Below are 18,990 nucleotides of genomic sequence, written 5' to 3'. Positions count from 1 at the left end.
TCTTCTTTTGAGAAATGCCTGTTCAGATCTTTTGCTCCTTTAATTGGATTATTTGATTTTTCCCTAATGAGTTGCTTGAGCTCTTTATATATTCTGGTTATTAATTCCTTATTAGGTGGTTAGTTTGCAAATATATTCTTCCATTCTGTGGGTTATTTCTTAACTTTGTTGATTATTTTGTTTTCTATACAGGAGATTTTTAGCTTGATATAATCCCATTTGTTCATTTTTGCTTTGTTTGCCTATGCTTTTGAGGTATTAATCAATAAATCTTTGCCAAGACCAATGTCCTGGAGTGTTTCCCCAATGTTGTCTTTTAGTAGCTTCATAGCTTCATGTCCTAGATTAGTCTTTAATCCATTTTGATTTGAGTTTTGTATATGGGGAGAGATAAGGGTCATTTCATTCCTCTGCATGTGGATATCCAGTTCTCCCAGTGCCATTGATTGAAGAGATGGTCCTTTCCACATATATGTTCTTGGCACTTTTGTCAAAAATGAATTCACTGTAGATGCATAGATTTATTTCTGGATTCTCTATTCTGGACCATTGGTCCACTTGTCTGTTTTTATGCCAGTGCTATGTTGTTTTAGCATAGCTTTGTAGTATTATTGCAATGTGATTCCTCCCATTTTGTTCATTTTGCACAAAATGGCTTAGCTATTTTGGACGTTTTGTGATTCCTTACAAATTTTAGGATTTTTTTTCTATTTCTGTGAAAAATGTCACTGGTATTTTGACAGAGGTTGAATCTATAGATTGCTTTGGGCAGTATGGATATTTTAACAATATTGATTCTTTCAATACATGAACATGGAATATGTTTCCATTTTTTGGTATCCTCTTCAATTTCATTCATCAGTGTTTTATAGTTTTCCTGGTCTTTCACTTATTTGGTTAATTATTTCTATGTATTTTATTAATTATAGCTATTGTAAATGGGATTGCTTTCTGGGTTTTTTTCAGATTGTTCACACTGGTATATAGAAATATTACTGATTTTTATATGTTGATTTCATATCCTGCAACTTTACTAAATTTGTTCATCAGTTCTCATAGGTTTTTGGTAGAATCGGTTCTTCTAAATCTAAGATCATATCATCTTCAAACAAGGGTAATTTGACATCCTCCTTTCCAATTTGGATGTCCTTTATTTCTTTCTCTTGTTTATTTGCTCTGGCTAGGACTTCCAGTACTGTTGAACAAGAGTTGTGAAAGTGGGCATCCTTGTTTTGTTCCAGATCTTAAAGAAAAGGCTTTCAGTTTTTCCCCATTCAGTATGATCCTAGCTGTGGGTATGTCATATATGGCTTTTATTATGTTGATGTATGTTCCTTCTATACCCAGTATTTTGGGCATTTTTATCATGAAGGAATGCTAAATTTTATTGAATGCTTTTTTGGCATCAATTGAAATTATCATATATTTATTGATCTGCATATGCTGAACCATCATTGCATCCCTGAGATGAATCCCGTTTGATAATGATGAATGATCTTTTTCATGTGTTGCTGAATTAAGTTTGCTCGTATTTTGTTGAGCAAACTTCATTAGAGATATTAGAGAGATTAACCAGTAGTTTTCTTTTTTTGTTGTGTCTTTGCCTGGTTTTAGTATCAGGGTAATATTGGTCTCATAGAATACATTTGGAAATGTTCCCTCCTCCTCAATTTTCTGGAATAGTTTGAGTGGGATTGGTGTTAGGTCTTCTTTAAGTGTTTGGTAGAATTCAGTAATAAAGCCATTGGGTCCCAGGCTTTTACTTGATGGAATATGGAACATTATTTTAATTGATTCTATCTCATTAGTTGTTCTTGGTCTATTCAGGTTTTTTATTTCTTCACGGTTCAATCTTGGTAGGTTGTATGTGTCTAGTAAATTATCCATTTCTTCTAGGTTTTCCAATTTATTGGCATATAGTTGCTCATAATAGTCTTTAATGATCCTTCGAATTTTTGTGGTATCAGTTGTAATATCTCCTTTTTCTTTCTTTTTTTTTCGATTAGATTATTTCTTCTATTTGATCAAAATTTCATAATATCAATAAATGGTGACAGGAAAACTTGTTAACCACATGCAAAAAGAGATGAGTTTGACCCTTACCTTATGCCATATACAAAAATTAAGAATTACCAATTATGCAAAATTGATCAAAGACATAAATGTAAGAGCTAAAACTGTCCGACTCTTAAAACATAAGAAAAAAGCTTCCCATCATTGAATTTGGCAATTATTTCATGGATATGATATCAAAAGCAAAGGAAATATAAGAAAAATAAACTACATCAAATTTAGGAATTTATGTGTATCAAAGGACACTATTCACTGTTTAAAAAAGCAACATCTCTGATTTTATTTATTTGGGTCTTCCCTTTTTCTTAGGGTGAGTAAAGTTTTGTCAATTTTGTTTATCTTTTCAGAAAACCAACTTTTCATTTTGTTGATCTTTTGTATTATTTTATGTTATTTATCTCTGCTCTGATCTTTATTATTTATTTCCTTTTACTATAGATATCACAACAAAAATTCAATAGGCAACTGGATATATGGGACTAGAGTTCAGGGAGAAAACAGGTCCAGAGATCTTTGAGACCTAGTATGACTAAAACTGAAAGGATGCTTGAACTGTCTGAGCAGGAGGGAGAGTCTTTCCATTGAGGACACCCACAATTAGTGAGTAGGTTTGTAATGGAACCAATTAAAAAAATATGTGTGTTCAGAAAGCTGGGAACACAGTGGCAGTTAAAAAGCAAAGCAAATGAAGAGGAAAAACTGGATTTTGCTGAGAAGCATTCCAAAGCCACTTCAGCGACTGAGCTTCTTTTGTGGGAGCTACAAGAAGTAGAAAAGTTAGAAATTTGGGAAAGAAAGGGAGGCGAAAAAACGAAAATAGTGCTAGCAGAGGTCAAAAATTAGGTCAATGTTCTATTTTCTGTATGCTCTGTTCATAGTCTATTAAGGTCTTGTTAAACAGTGAGTGTGATAATCAGAACAATTTCATTGGCCATCAAATCGATAATGCATTCTAAAAGCTATTGTGATCATAAGACTATTGGTTGGATCTGTACAATAGCACTAAATGTACTTAAAATTCTCTCTCAAGAGTTCTTCCCATATCATTTAAAGTTTTAAGCAGAAAATTTTAGCCCAAATTAAAAGTTGTCTACAATTGCTCAGATTGGTGAGGGAGTTTAAAATACAGGTTAAGAAAAAGGTGCTTTGATATTGTACAATACGTCCTTCAGCCCTACATTCTTCCTATTAAAGCAAGCAAACAAACAAAAATATGGGTCTACTTTTTTCTTTCACAAAAATGTAAAATTATTACTTCTGTTTAAGCTATCATTCACTGAAAAATGTCATGAAGAGGAAATGAAGAATAGAAGAGATTCCTGATATCTAATGTCATAGTATAAAAAGTAGAAGCCTTACAGTTTCACCTCAAATTTGGGGAGGCAAAAAAGGGAAAACTCTTTTTTCCACAAGCTCTGACCTCTTGAGCCATACTCAACCCCAAGTTAAGGAATTCGAAAATATAGGGGGAATTATGATTGATGATAGTGGTTTAACCTTCGTTTAGAGATACTCAGACTATGCTACTATCAGAAAGATTTCTGGAAAACTGGTGTGTAAAAAAATGGCATTGATGTCATCAAGGATCTTGAGGCAAATTTTAAAATAATTATTTGTGAGTGCTGCAAAAGACCTTATACCTCAGTGCCCTCATCAATAATACAGCCCCCAAACTGATTTGGAATGAAAAACCTGCCACAGTTCCAATTAAAGGCAATAAAAGACATGATCTGCATTCTCTCTCTACTTTCCCTTAAGCCTCATGCCTGGAAATCATGCATTCTGGAATACTAGCAGTAATGTAATAAAACACCTTTCTTGTTTATGTTCTTTTCTTAGTATATCCATTTATGGAGAAGAAATAAGTAAACTTCACAGGCAGCCCAGTATCCACTGAAGCTGTCAGCTGTAGTGTTTGTCATATTTCAATCAAAGCCAGAGCCAGCTCGCTACCTTCATCCAGTGCAGTCTCTACATTCTCGAGCACCAGAATTAATGAATTAGCTATTGATTAAATTCCACTCTAGCAAATCCACCAAGGCAAATAAATGAACTACCCAGGGCACGTGTAGGCCATGGCCAGACATGTCCGGGCTATCGATCAGTAGTTAGTATTCTTTTGGGATATAGACGCAGCTGATGATAATATGACAAGTATGGAAAATGCAATGTAGAAACAGAGCTTGTTTCTAAAGAAGCAGCTAATAATACTAGAAGGGTCCATCTGATTCTTCTACATTTGTGTGCTGCGGCATCTTTGGTTTATACAGGATAAGAAAAAACATCCATAAGGATTTGTACTACAGAAGATGTAGTCAAAAGCAAGGCATATGTTAAGGCCAAAGACAAAGATGAGTTGATACACTCCATGCATATAATCAAACAGGCTGGTAGGCTATCTGTATATGTTATTAAAACATATGAAAATTAAATTTTACTGACTACTGAATTTTACAAATAAACAAAGAAGCCAAGAAATGCATGTCTTATTAGAGACCAAATTATTTTAAATGCTGTAGAAGTAAACCCAGTTTACTGATATCTTTCTGAAAGGATTCCACATTTGATTTTGCATGTTGCTAATATAAAAGAGATTTCTTACCATCAAAATCCAAACAAAACTAACAAGTGTACATTGCCAGAAGTATAATGAAATTACACAAACAATATCATGCCCACAGGAGGCTAACTTCTTTGGTGTCGGTGTAATTTTGATTAATGTCTTGGCAGCCTATACCTGCTCCTTGGAGTCTTGCCTTTGGAAAATGTTACTCTGCTACAATGGATCATTTTAAGAAAGGAAAGATTTTTTTATAAGCCAATATTTAGCTATGAACCATTTCTATCAAGTTTTTGCTAGATCTCTGACTGGGGGGAAAACAAAGGAAAGTTGCCAAAGGCACTGGAATAAAGAAAACTATGGTGGAGGAGGACTTCCCATGTGGAATAAGCCCATTACATGCTCTCTCTCCTATTGATCATAACTAAAAAGTCTGCAGAAATTACAAAAAGTAACTACGTGAGGACCATGAAAACTCAACAGCAGCAGACAGATCAAGAGGGGAGCCAAAACTTAAAGAACAAATATGACAGAACGAGTTTCCCATTTTTCTCCCTCTTCTTTATCTTTAACCCAAAGGCAGCCCCAGTATGGAATTTTGAAAGGGGCACGCAAAATCTTAAAGAAACTCAACTTTTCTGGCCAGCAGTACCTAGAACAAAAACTCCTTGCAAGCCAGACAGCGTGGGGGAAATCCTCATTTTGCTATGTTTTGTTCTCTCTGTTTTCCTCTGGGCCCTGCTCTAAGGATGATTCCAGCCCAGGAGCTGCACTATGGCAGCTGTGACCAAACAGGAATCTAAAACTCCAAGAAAAAAGAACCCTATGTTTCCACCTAGAGGAACCAGGAAAAGAGGCTTCTGTGGTCCAAAGAATGTCTGTCAGGGGAATTCTTGTTTTGTTTCGTTTTTTTGTTTAATATTTTCTCTTACCTCATTGCCTCAAGAATAGCTGCAGGTATGTGAACTGGGAGGCAGCCTGGGAGGCAAAAATCTCAAGAGAAACTATATAATTCCAGCCCAAAACCCAGGAAAGAAAGTCCAAGGGAGCTGGAAAGTGTGGGAGAAATCTCAGAGAAAAAGCTAGAAGATCTCCTAATTCTATGAATGAAGCAACGCAAGTCCAGACTCAACTCCAAGCTGTACATTTATGGTTGCCTCGCATGCATAGGCTATTCAAGCAGCATCGCAAAGACTTTGAAATCTGAATTATTATATAATCCCCTAGCCAAATCCCAAAGTAGCCATTGAGAGGTACATGCATGGAACAGACACAAGGAACATACACAAGGAACATAGCAAAGTTGTAGCCACTAATAAGGCAAGATAGAATTTGCAGTCTGAAGCTAACCAGTTGGTCATCTGCTGGCAAAAGTAAACAAAAACCTCAACCTTCTTCAGAGGACTTTAATAGGACTCAGATTATTACAAGCTAGTATTCGAAATGTCCAGCAAACAATCCAAAATCACTCAGAATTACACTAAACAATCTGATTAATCTTACAATTAATCTGCACATCAGTACTTTAATTCTGGGGTATATTCCTGTATCTTTCTTTGATTATTTGATTTCCTCTTTTCCTTCTGCTTTCTCTTTATGGAACTCTTATTATTCAAATATTAGACTTTCTGGATGTTTTAGTTTTTGTTAATTTTTTTTCTCTTTTTTTTTACATTTTTATCTTTCAAAAGTTAAACTTTCTTCCAAATTTTCAATTCAGCTTTGGCACTTTAAATTTCCATGAGATTTTTCTGTCTTTTGATTATTTCTCTTTTTTTTCCCCTTTTTTATGAAAAGTATCCTGTTTTTGTTTCATGGATAGAGGCTTTCATCTTATCTGTCTTAGGTTAGACTCTCTTTATCCTCACCTGCATTGTTTCTAAGTCTATTGAATCATTTCTTTTAATTTATTTTGGTCTTCTTTTTATCTTTAAGAGTGATGTACCAAAAGAAAAAAAAAAAAGCTGACTAGAAGCTTTATGGTAGATGGGTGAGTCTTGCTGATTGGTTGCGTTTCCCTACTGGGTGACCAGGTAGCAAATTACTTTTTCTGTTAGGGGATCCCCATATGCTAGTATATAGAGATATTTGATTTGGGGTTATTCATTCTTTTCTAGAGAAGAATGTCTACTTTCCTATCTGGAGGCATTTATGACTCCCTACTTCCATTTGAGAGCAGAACTGGGGAAAGCAGCCAAGGGTTCCACTATTCAGGCTGTAGTCTTGCTTTGTCATTGATTTTACCTCTGCCCCTCATCTTACCTCCCCTGGGTCTAGCAGCCCTCAGTTTCTCCAGAGAATAAATGTCTAATCGGGTAGGTGAATTTTGCCTTGTGGAGGAAGAGAAATAGACCCTTTGTGTGCATAGTAAAGACACCTGGGGTTCCAATCACATTTTTTTTTAGACTTTTAGCTAATCCCGTGATTTTAACTTTGAACCTAATCCCATCTCCTGCTCCTCACAATCCTTAAAGCTTCTAAGTACTCAGCCTCTCAGGTTCTCCGCAGAGAAATTAGCTTGTTTCCTATCATTATCCTCCTCTGCCAACCAATACCTTGGTTGTAAATTTCTCCACTATACTAAATCATTTGCCTCTTTCTGACAAACATTGCTTACACAATTGTGTTGCAAACTCTCTTCTGTTGTCTTCTCTCTCTTTTTCTTTGCTCTTGTTGTATAATATAATGTTTTTGCCATCAATTAATATATTTGGGTGTAAGCAGTCTTTAATTACAAATAGAAAATATATTTCCTGTGTTATCATCTGCCAGAAACTTCTTAGAGGAAAAAACATCCTAGAGACACAAACTCATTTTTGAAATTTCTTACAAAGTTTAGAGATTATTTTTAGCTACACATAAATATGTAATCTAAGACATATTCCCTTATGCCATTCACCTGGGCTTGAGTTATGACGAGACTAGCAGACAAGAATTTGACAACATCCACCCACCTAACTGTAATTCTTCCTTGAGTTTTTCAAGACTGAACTGAAATGTCATATCTTCCAAGAGGCCTTCACTGATAATCCTGGGTAGAGTTTGGTATTTTTCTCTTTGTGCTCTTATTGTACATTATAAACCTCTACCAAGGGTTTTTCACATTGTTCTATAAATATTTATTTAGGAGTCTATCTCCCACTGTATACTGGAACTTTGCAAATTTAGATTTATGCCTTATACTCTTTTGTATTACTTTTGTATCATTATATTATTGTATTACTTTTGTATTATTATATTATTATATTACTTTTGCATTATTACTTTCCCTTCTATATTATTCAGCAAACAAATGTGTTTGCTGAAAGAATAAATAAAGGTATCTGGTGCCCATTTAACTTGACTATTTCCCCCTTGTATAGTAGGCAATCCTGTTGGATAGGAGGGGAAAATCTATCAATTAATTAGCACATCAAAACTTAGCATCTATCAGGTGTTTGACAGAAGGTGTACTCAAGAAGACAAGATGTGATTTTTGCCATCCATAGCTAAGAATCCAATTGGTTGTTTTTTTCTAATTATTTTAATCATTAGTTGCCAAAATCAGTACAGATATTTTTGAACCGATCTTTAAAAAAAAAAAAAAACCTATAAATTTCACCGTCATAGAAAAATCCTTCAGAATTGAAATATTTTATAATGGACCGATTATGTCAGAGTGTGTGTGCGTGTGTGTGTGTGTATGAGTCTGTGTAGGTAAAGGGTGATTCATTTGGCTCTGGCAAAAGTATGATGTGGAAGCACACAGATTTCTTTCTCCAGCCTCAACCTGATGTTGAGGGATGAAAAATTATCATCTCATTTTTGTTTTTGGAACTGACATTAAATCTTATCATTATTATTGCTTAATTATGAATTGTAAAGGGACTCACTTTCCAACTGTGGTCATTTCTCAACACCAAAAGGATAAAGAAAAATAAAGAGATTCTACCAAGAATATGACAAAATTGGTAATGGTTATCCAAAGATTGTCTGCCCTATTTATTTTACAGATAGTTCTAGCTTTAGGGCAATCTGATATAGGTAAGTCAATTTTTTTTCAAAGAGATGAAGGTAGAAGGCAGTCATTCCAATTAAAATTGTATTTTGCTTCACAAAAGTATTCACTAAAGGACACATTTAAATAAGGAGACTCTTTTGTGCATTTAAGTATTTGTTTGCAGATTACTAAAGAGGTGAGTCTGGGCAATCAGGCAAATCAAAGATTGAATGTTACTGGATGTCCAGTGAAGATTAATAACCATGAAATAATATAAAAAATTTGACTTACATGCACAGTTACAGCAATTTATTAAATAAGATTGTCATGGCTGAGAGGATATCTTTGGTTTTTATTTTACTTTCTTATAATCAGTGTTCTTCATATTAACTGATAAAATATTTCTTACCTTGAAGTGATGCCATGGACTGTGGGCTTTGGTATATCGCTTGGAGTGTCTTCCACAGTGGTGACTTGGGTTCCATTGCTTTTCGCACATGCGTACTTTGTACAAACTTCAACCTGAAAACATTATTTTAGAAAAAAATAAATCCAACCACTTTCACAATACAGACTGACAATGAGCTAAATCCCACCTACCCTTATTTCATACGAATCTCTTGTAGTTCTCTATAGTCTCTTTGGGTTTAATAAATATTCATTTTTTTATGTTAATTCATTGCATTGGGACCAGCTCAGAGTACAGAATTAGGCTTGGAACCATTGATTTAGTGATTAGAATGGTGACGTTGAGTCACTCATTCCAACCATTCAGAAAGAGAAAGACTTATTAATCTACTCAGAGCACAGGTGAGGAATGGAAGATGCCCAAGTGATAGTTTGCAAGCGTAATAGGGTTATCACTGCATTCTGCTCTCCAGATCTATAACCAAGTAGTGTAATGATGATATCTTCTGGAAGTCTTGACACTTTACAACAAATAGCCTAAATGCTAATGTCTAATGGAAGAAAAATGATGCCTAGAAAAGCCTTTCAATATGGCTGAGCCATTTTATATCCATTTGTTCCAGCGGCAATTGTATGTTTACCTTAATCACAGCAGAAAATCATCATTCATCCCTTTAATGCTGCCACCTAATCTGAATAAAAACTGAGGAGGGTGGAATAACTAAACATTAGAAGTGAAGTTCATCAAGCATTAGTAACACAAAAGGAACACATTCAGCAAGAGGGAGGAGAGACAAATGAATACACAAAAGATTAGAAGTGGAACATCCACAAAGTGACATCACTCTGCTCTCAATGAAAGGATAAACCAAAGAGGAATTGTACTTTTCACAGCACTAATTTACTTTCAGCATCTAACACATAAATGGAGGAGGGAAGCTAGATACTAATGAATCCTAAGCACTAAGCAGTTCTCTACTTTTTCCATTGGCATTTGGGGTAGGGCAAATGTGATTCTCATGGTATTTAGTAGATATGCCATTTTATTCATAGAGCAGTTGGCACCTACATAGGAGTTGAGGCATATGCTTATTATGCTGTGTGAATTGTGTTATTTACTGATGCCATGTATCTTTTGAGGTAATATTCAGTAGATATTTAAATACTTTCGAGATCTTCTATGCTGAGTATGTCCAATTAAACCTCAAATAACCTGGAGGAAAACAAACTTTAAAAACAATGCTGTAATAGAATTAATGACGACAAACCTTACACAAGTAGCAAGTCCCAGAATAACGTCATTTCATAATAATGTGGACGTGAAAAAAAAAAAGATTCTTAGCTGGAGCTATTTTCTGTGTGGAGTTTGCACTTTCTCTCCATGTCTGGATGGGTTTCCTCCCGCATCCCAAAGCTGTGCCTGTTGGGTGCACTGGTGTGTCTGCATGGACCCAGTCTGAGCGAGTGTGAGTGTGTGAGCACGCCCTGTGATGGGATGGCGGCCTGTACTGGGCTGGTTCCTGCCTTGCTGGGATAGGATCTGGCCACTCAGGCCCCTGAACTGCAATAAGTGGGTACATAATTATCTTACTTGTTTTTACTACTCTTTCTTAAATGTATGTATAGCTCACATTTATTTCGATATTTAATATTAGAAATGTTTTGGTCTTTATTTAGAAGTTTGGTGATGCTTTTGTGACCAGAAATATGCTATAGGTACTTAATTCTTTTTTATATCAATTAGTAAAACTGGTTTTGTTATACATCCTTTTGCCTAAAGTCATAGTTTCCAAGAACCTATCAAAGATCTTAAGTGAAGATTCACTGTATTGGAAAATATTAGACTCTACGATATGTAATGAGATAACTCAAAATCAACTCAACTAAATTTATTATGTATCTAATATGTGCCAAACATTATGACAGGTACTCGCACAAATAATTTTATTGAATCCTCAAAACTTCATTTTAACAGGTTTGAAAATTGAGGGTCAGAGAAATCAGGACACATGATCAAGCTGGTAAGATTTGGGGTACCTGATTTGGGCTTTACTATATGCTATTGCCTTCTCATCTACATAGTAAACATATTTTTAAGCTCTAAACTACTTAGGTGTATTCAAAGGTTTCTCCAGAAAGATTTTCTTCTGACATTAGAGAAATATGCCAATCTTTTTTCATTCTTACTAATGTAATATTCCAAGTCTCCAACCTCAGGACAATTTCTAATGCTATAACTATATCGTGTAACATGAATGAAACACAAACATAAGGTTTTACCATGTTTATATTAAAAGAGATAAAATCAAATAAAAATTGAAATTGTTATTCTCTTTAAAAAGGGATGTATAAAAAGGATTGTTCAAAAAGTAGATAGTTAGGTGCCTTATCTGCTTTAAAATCAATTGTTATTTTACAGAAGGGGTCAGCATAGAGAACGTTAACTCTAAAGTATTATTATACCAACTAAATGCTTATTTTAAACGAAGCCAAATCATCTTTGACACCACAATGAAAATCATTGAAATTTGACATTCAGATTTTCGGAAATGCCACAGCTATCTCAAGTGCAGTATTCCTTGACTTTGAAGAGCTTTGGAAAAATGCACTTATCGGAAATAAGAACATCTTAGTCACTAACAACAAAATTAAACTATTGGATTCTACGTTAGTCTTTTGCCTCCCTATCTGTCTCATGTCCCAAATCTGATCAAGATGTACTCTCTTCAGGCCACCAAGCCAGTAGGTATGAATGAGGCCTTTCACCCTAGAACACACCTGAGTTACTTCTAAATGTCAACTCTTGTTTCATGAGTTGCACATGTGTGCACAGCATCCAATGTTCTTGCCCTCAGGTTGTGTTTTGAGTCCTGATAAAGTAAACGAATAACCTGCCTTTTGGGAAGTCAGCTTTTTCCAACAGGGGCCAAAAAAGGATAACACAACAAATCCTCCATCACTTTCCCTAGGCTAACCTTAGTCATAAAGCTATATTTCTAATTATTTTGAGCATGATTTTTGTTTTATAATTTGACCTATGGTCTACCTGCACACGTGGACTCACTCTAAGAATCATGAGCATAAACACCAGTCCACATGTTCCCTGCTAAGATAACACAAGTCGGTTAATGGAAATCATGGAGTGCAATGAAAAATAATCAATCTACCTTTCTTCTTTTATCAAATATCTTTTTATTTGATTTTTCTTAGGAAGACAGGCCTATGGATTATAGTGAGGGAGGCTAAAGTATTGGTTGTTTCCAGATGACTATGCATGTTTCACTCTCAAATGTGGGGAAAAAGAGATGGGGAACTGCAAGAGGGAGCAGGACCAAATGGACAGAACCAGTGAAAAGTTTCTGCGGTCAAAACAAATTGCTGTGCTTAATATCTTCTGAAAATTATTTATGAGGCCCTTATGGGTTTTAGAAGTAGTGTAGTTTATTTAAAAATTTACTAAATTGCAAGCTTTCTCTATAAATGTTGAGCTTCTGAAATGACTGTTTTTAGCACCCATTTGCACATTTGGCCTTGTTATGTTTTATATCTTAGTACCCTAACAGGATTTCCAATTCCTTGAGGATAAATTTCTTGTTTTATAAGACTTAGTATTTCCTATATCCAAAAAAGGATAACACAACAAATCCTCCATCACTTTCCCTAGGCTAACCTTAGTCATAAAGCTATATTTCTAATTATTTTTTCTACTTTTATGGCCAATAGAATTTGAAAAAATCTATGAGTTGGGTTACAGGTGATCAATGCACTCTCTGAAATTGTGTGTTAAATTTTGTCATATAAGTGCATATATTTTTCTAGGGCAGGCTGCACTGACTCTTTAAGGTTTTCAAAGAGGTCCATGGTCAAAAAAGTTTAACTACAACTGCTTTTGTATAGGTGAGGATCACCAAACATTTGTAGAATGATGAATGGATATATTTCTTTCATCTTAAGACAAAATCTTTTAATATTTTGTGTCTACCATATTTTCATTTATGTTTTCCTGTTGCATGCACAATTATAGAATGCTAGAGGTAGATAGAAAGTTTTAAGGCATGTAGTCCATTGCCCTTACAAAAGAGAAAATTGACATCAAGTGAGATTATATAACTTCTGTGAAGATATTAAATTAGTAAAAACAGAAATGGGAACAGAAAGAACATATTCATATTCTTAGGCTGCTTCTGATTTTGATATCAGTAAAAGATCCAAGAAAAAGGCAAACTGCTCAGCAAGATGTATTCAGAATATGTGATTAGCTTCATTTTGCCAGTGAGAATTTCATCACCATCCTCATCACCATCGTTTTCCATATTATCGTTATATTCTCTCCAGAGATTTACATGTTTGCCTAGAGCAAACAGATTTAATTCTGATCAATTTCCCTCTTCTCTCTCCCCTTCCCCACCAAATAAATAATCTGTAACCAAGACAGAAGATATCCACTTGAAGACATAGCCTGGCATGTTTTATTTAACATATCCATAAGCTTAACCATCAAAAAACAACTTTCTAACCTGAATGTCATAAATAGTGAAGGGAGACAGGTCTCTCAGAATAAACGACCCAGGCACATTCATTCCAGTCTTGTAGAGCTTATTATTTACATAGATAGAATACTCAGTGACAACACCATTTGGGTTTGAAGGAGATGTCCAGATGACATGTACAGCTGTACTGTTGATGATGACAACCTCTGGAGGAAGCATGCCCTGAGGCTCTAGAATTAAAAGAAGAAACTGAATAAACTCCAGCTGTCTCTGAAAAAGCACTTGTTAAACTAAATGCAGATTAGTATTTAGGTTTAGCAAAGGGTTCCTTGCTTATCTGCTTTTCTCTGATGAAGTTATCACAGTCTGTAGTCCTCTGTAAATTGGCTTATTAGACTCTCAGTTAGGAACCATAAGAACTGGTGGTAAAATGCTTTGTATCACCAGCATAGTGCTAATCTTCAATACTATGTGACCAGTGGGATATGATGATAAATTTTTCACCCATCTGCATCTCTAACACATATCTATTATGTGTCTTTTTTTCTATCCTTTAACTCCATACCTCCCAGGTGGGGGCAAGGAGAGAAGGAAAGAGAATTTGCTCCTTAAGCAAAAAAAAAAAAAAAAAAAAAAAATTCAAATACATTGAGGCTGGTGGAACATGAAAAATCATTTGATGTTACTAGCTTGTAACTCAAGCAATATGAAGCAATAATGCAATATTGTCATTATGTAAATGATTTTGAATGTTGATTACCATAGGTAATGATGAAATCTAACATAAGAAAAAAATCTTGCTTAGCATTAAATTACACAATTATTCAAGCATGTCAGAAATAACTATGCAAAGACCTATTTTTATCATCAGAACCCATCTTAACTAGTTGAAAAATTGTCCTTGTGATCCATCCTATTCTATAAACAAAAGGTGCCGACCTATGGCACCACGAAGGGAAATGGGTTCCACACTTAAAGAGCTCTGCTAATGACGTGGAACACTTGCTTGGGAGGTAATGATATTATAATGTTTATAATGAGACTTTATAAAGCCAAAAAGATTAGAAAGACCATTCCAAACACATTTCAGATTCACAAGTTGCTTCCCTCGCTTCCTCCCCCTTGCTAACTGACTTAGAAATGAGTCATAGGCAATTTTTCTCAGCGGCTGAACTTCTACCTATCATTTCTGGTGACTCAGGGAGAGCCCTCACTGCGTTTGGCTGTCGTTTCGGAAAACAGACTGCTTTTGAGAGCATATCTTAAAAAAAAAAAAAAATGTTTCTAAATGTCACCATTTTATTGATGTCAACTCTGCTCCAAAATAAGCAACACACTGAAAAGAACAGGAACAAACTGGGCTAATATCCCATTATTAGAGCCTTGTGCTGCTGTCTCTACGGGACCACTTATTGATCTGCTACTTGATGACAGCGAGCACTTAAGCATTTTAGCCTGGACCCCTTCCCTCCAACACCGGAAATTTCATAATGGAGAGATGACTGATCTCAACCTCAGCAAGAATCAATCAATTCTATTCACATCTCTGCGGCCGAGTATCCTTAGAATCTGGACTCACCCCCATCGCAAGTGGTGGCCTGCAGTACTGCACTGTCGATGCTGTGGACTCCATTGAAGACAGAGATAAAAACCCGATACTCTGTGTTTGGATTTAAGCTGTCAATGACATGTGAGTTTACGTCTGGGAAGATTTTGAGAGATTCATTTGAGGTAGCAGAACTCCAAAAAAGTATATAATATTCAACATCACCTTGTAGGTCTTGAAAACCTGTTAACAATAAAAGCAGGACAAAAAAATGTAAATGTGGCTGATCTAAAAGGGTCTCGGGGAAAAATAGAATAAATAAATTCTTGTTTTTTTTTTTAAATCTTTTTTTTTTTTTTTTTTTTGATACAGAGTCTCACTCTGCTGCCCGGGCTAGAGTGCCGTGGCGTCAGCCTAGCTCACAGCAACCTCAAACTCCTGGGCTCAAGCGATCCTCCTGCCTCAGCCTCCTGAGTAGCTGGGATTACAGGCATGCGCCACCATGCCTAGCTAATTTTTTCTATATATATTTTTAGTTGTCCAGATAATTTCTTTCTATTTTTAGTAGAGACGGGGGTCTCGCTCTTGCTCAGGCTGGTCTTGAACTCCTGACCTCAAACGATCCACCCGCCTCAGCCTCCCAGAGTGCTAAAAAGAGAATAGATTCTATCATTAGCCTTTTTTTTTTTTTTTTTCTGGAGACAAGGTCTTGCTCTGTCTCCCAGGTGGGAGTGCAGTAGCACAAAGTCATAGCTCACTGTAACCTCGAACTTCTGGGCTCAAGTGATCCTCCTGCCTCAGCCTCTCAAGTAACTGGGAAGATAGGCAGCACATCCAGCTGATTTTTTTAAAAAAAGTTTTTGTAGAGACGAAGTCTTACTATGTTGTTCAGGCTGGTCTCCAACTCTTGGCCTCAAGTGATCCTCCCATCTCAGCCTCACAAAGCACTGGAATTATAAGAGTGAGCCACTGTGCCCCGACTCATTAGCTATTTTTAGAATGAGAAAAAAGGAAGCTTATGGAACCTTTTATTTGGAAAAGTTAAAAAAAGCTTATGGAACCTTCCTTTTGGTGGTGCTGGTGGTGATAGTTTTTTTTAAGAAATTTGATTTTTTTCCCCATCCTATTATTAATTACAAAGAGCCTCATGTAAGAATATGAGTCTTCTAAAAGTCCCATAAGCTTTTAAATTTTGACTAAATATTTTAATTTTGCTACTTAAAATTATTCAACTAATCTTCAAAACTTTGATATAACACGTAAGAAAGAAAACTAAGAGTGAAATAAAAGTTCAGCACCACCAGTCCAAGAATTGGGAGGAAAAGGTTGCCTTTCTCTTCATGGTTATTGAAGTACAAGTTTTCAAATATGTGAGATTCCAGCATATGGCCATGTAAAGTAATGTGGCTTTGGGAAATGTCTGACTTTCTTCTAAGGACCCCCTTTTACAATTAAGGTCTTGAGGGTCTTGCATTAGAAACTGAACGCTAGGTTTTTATTTCTGCTTTTTCTAAGACCACTATTGCTTTCATTTTATCTCTAGCAATAGTTAAAACCATGTGGTGTGCCAGTATTGTTGAAAGAGTTTATATTAGGAGACAGACCTTTAACATTAGCTTAGAATTCTGGGGATTGAGATGTTTCTTTTCTTTGATGTCACATAATGTAAGCACATGTAATAATGAGGTCATTATTCATTGGCAAGAACTGGCTATTTGTATCCTTTAATATTTTCCTAAATCATAGTACAGTCAAGTACAGCAAAGCCATGGATGTTCTGAGTGCAAAAGTTCCTTCTGTTATTAGAACTATTTTCTAATGGATTACAGTATTGTTACTAATTGGTGACCTGTGGTATAATGGAAAGTATTAATATACTAGATTGGAAGTTCATGTTATACTTTAGTTTGTTAAGTGAGCAAGCTGATCATAAAGTCAAATTTCAAAGATATGGCATTAATGAAGTGCTTTCAAACTTTACTTACAAACATGGGTTTTACTTGGGTTATTCAAGGTGTCTGATATCTCTTCTATCAAATGGCAATTAATATACCTGTGTAGCTACATTAAAGAGATCAGGACTAGCATCACAAATTCAAGATGAGCAAAGATCATATGTCAATGCTGGATGAGATCCCATTAAATGCCTATTCTTAGTTATGTACCATATGTCAAGGCTTCTGAAATAGAACAGAACCTATTGGCCCAAAGAAGATAGGAAAAGATGGTGATTCAGTTCCATTGCTTATGTCTTACTGCATGATATACAGGCTCTCGTGACCAGAAACAGGCAGCATCTCTGGGCAACAAATGCTAGATTTCTGCTATATCCTCCCTCGTGCCAACGTCTGCTTCAACACCTCTCTTTCTTCATTTATGTAGACATTACAGTTCAAAGTCAAAACCACATAAAAATAGTAGAAACACATATATCTTTGTAGTCCTAGTCATCACATAGGAAGATCTGGGAGCAGTAGCATGCACAGGAGTATGCTTTTTCATTGTTCAAATAAGGTCTTTAAACTTCAGTGGGCTCTTCCTAAGCCAGTGAACCGTCTAAGAAACAGAAGATACATCCTCAGTTCAATAGACTAGCACAAAATTAAAGGCTGATGACCTTGATTTTACCTCTGAGAGAGGAAGGCTATTAAAATTGGAATAGCTGGAATGAGAAGGCAAGTCAATTTCACCCTCCCTCTCTATTGAGAAATACCTGAATGTATTTCTCCCTTTTTAAAGAGGAAAACAAGTTACAAGGCTGTATACAAGATAAGGGAAATCCTATAGAACCTTCAAAAGCAAACTTTTTATGAATATAAATTCTATGAGAATAAGATGGAAGCTTTCTAAAACATTTGCATAGTTTACCCAGAAATAACAAAAGGGACATGCCTTTATGAAAAAGAAGACTCTCTGAAACAGGTGCCTGGAATCATAAAACAACAGCCATAAAGACAGAGACGTAAAAGGATTTGTCTTAAATATGAAAGGAAAGCAAGGAAATGTAAAAAGCAATGGCAGAATTAAAATCAACACTGAAAGTGGAAATGAGCAGAGTTAAAAATGCACGTTATCAAAGAATGAAGAGAAAAATGACTGCTAAGCGATCAACAAAAGGTTAAGTTGAAAAATAAATGCAGCAATCATGGATATAAAGTATCCCATTAAACCTTACCCAAAATGAAGGCTTGTGTCTACAAACTAAATAGACAAATATAGTTTTGTCCAAAGTAATGACAATATATCCAAATGTAGACATATAGAAAATCATGACATTTTCAAGGTAAACTAAAAAATAAAAGATCATCTACAAAGGAGAAAAAAAAATCAGACAAACTTCAGACTTCTTGTCTGAAACATCAACTGTTGGAAAACAATGGAACAAATTTCAACAAGTTTTGAGGAAAAACATCTAAGAATTGCATATACATCTAAGTAATTACTTATGTGCAAAAACAACAAAAACGCTTTCTTACATAGGCAAAAAATTAATAGAATATTCAAAGATAACAGAAATAATTTCTTATATAGGCAACAATTAAGAGAATATAAAGGAATTAATTTTTTTAAGTTTCATTACAAAACTATCCAATAATGTTCTCCAGAAGACAGAAAGATGACTCAAGATCCAAAACTGAAGATCAAGTTTAAGAATTGATGATAAATATAGAAGTCATTTAGAGAAAATAGTTCTGTAAAAAATTATGTAACAATAATAATTTATAAACCAAATGTTGAAAATGGCATGTGAGAAAGGCAAGGAAAGTGTACAAGGGCATTAAATTATTTATTATATGTATCAGAGAAAGACATGGAAAAGTAGAGAAAGCTATCACTAAACCCTAATAGCGTTAATAACATTTAAATTTTAAAATACACTACAGAAGATAAAAGTTGTGGCAAAGATTTCTAGATCTCACCAATACCAATGTTT

At 35.2% G+C, this 18,990-nt stretch overlaps 1 protein-coding gene across 1 annotated transcript in view; it reads right to left on the bottom strand.

Moving 5' to 3' along the window:
* USH2A (usherin) overlaps positions 1-18,990 on the bottom strand; it is a 611,994-nt gene that overhangs the window by 171,205 nt on the left and 421,799 nt on the right. Inside the window, exons 44-46 of the mRNA XM_069459264.1 lie at positions 15,090-15,299; positions 13,538-13,740; positions 9,022-9,134 (exon numbers count right to left, since the gene is read on the bottom strand). Of these exons, the coding sequence (XP_069315365.1) occupies positions 9,022-9,134; positions 13,538-13,740; positions 15,090-15,299 (526 nt within the window). The remainder of the gene's footprint in view (positions 1-9,021; positions 9,135-13,537; positions 13,741-15,089; positions 15,300-18,990) is intronic.

Source organism: Eulemur rufifrons, chromosome 27 (assembly GCF_041146395.1).
Source record: "Eulemur rufifrons isolate Redbay chromosome 27, OSU_ERuf_1, whole genome shotgun sequence".
Lineage (NCBI taxonomy): Eukaryota > Metazoa > Chordata > Mammalia > Primates > Lemuridae > Eulemur > Eulemur rufifrons.
This window is presented reverse-complemented; position numbering and strand designations above follow the sequence as displayed.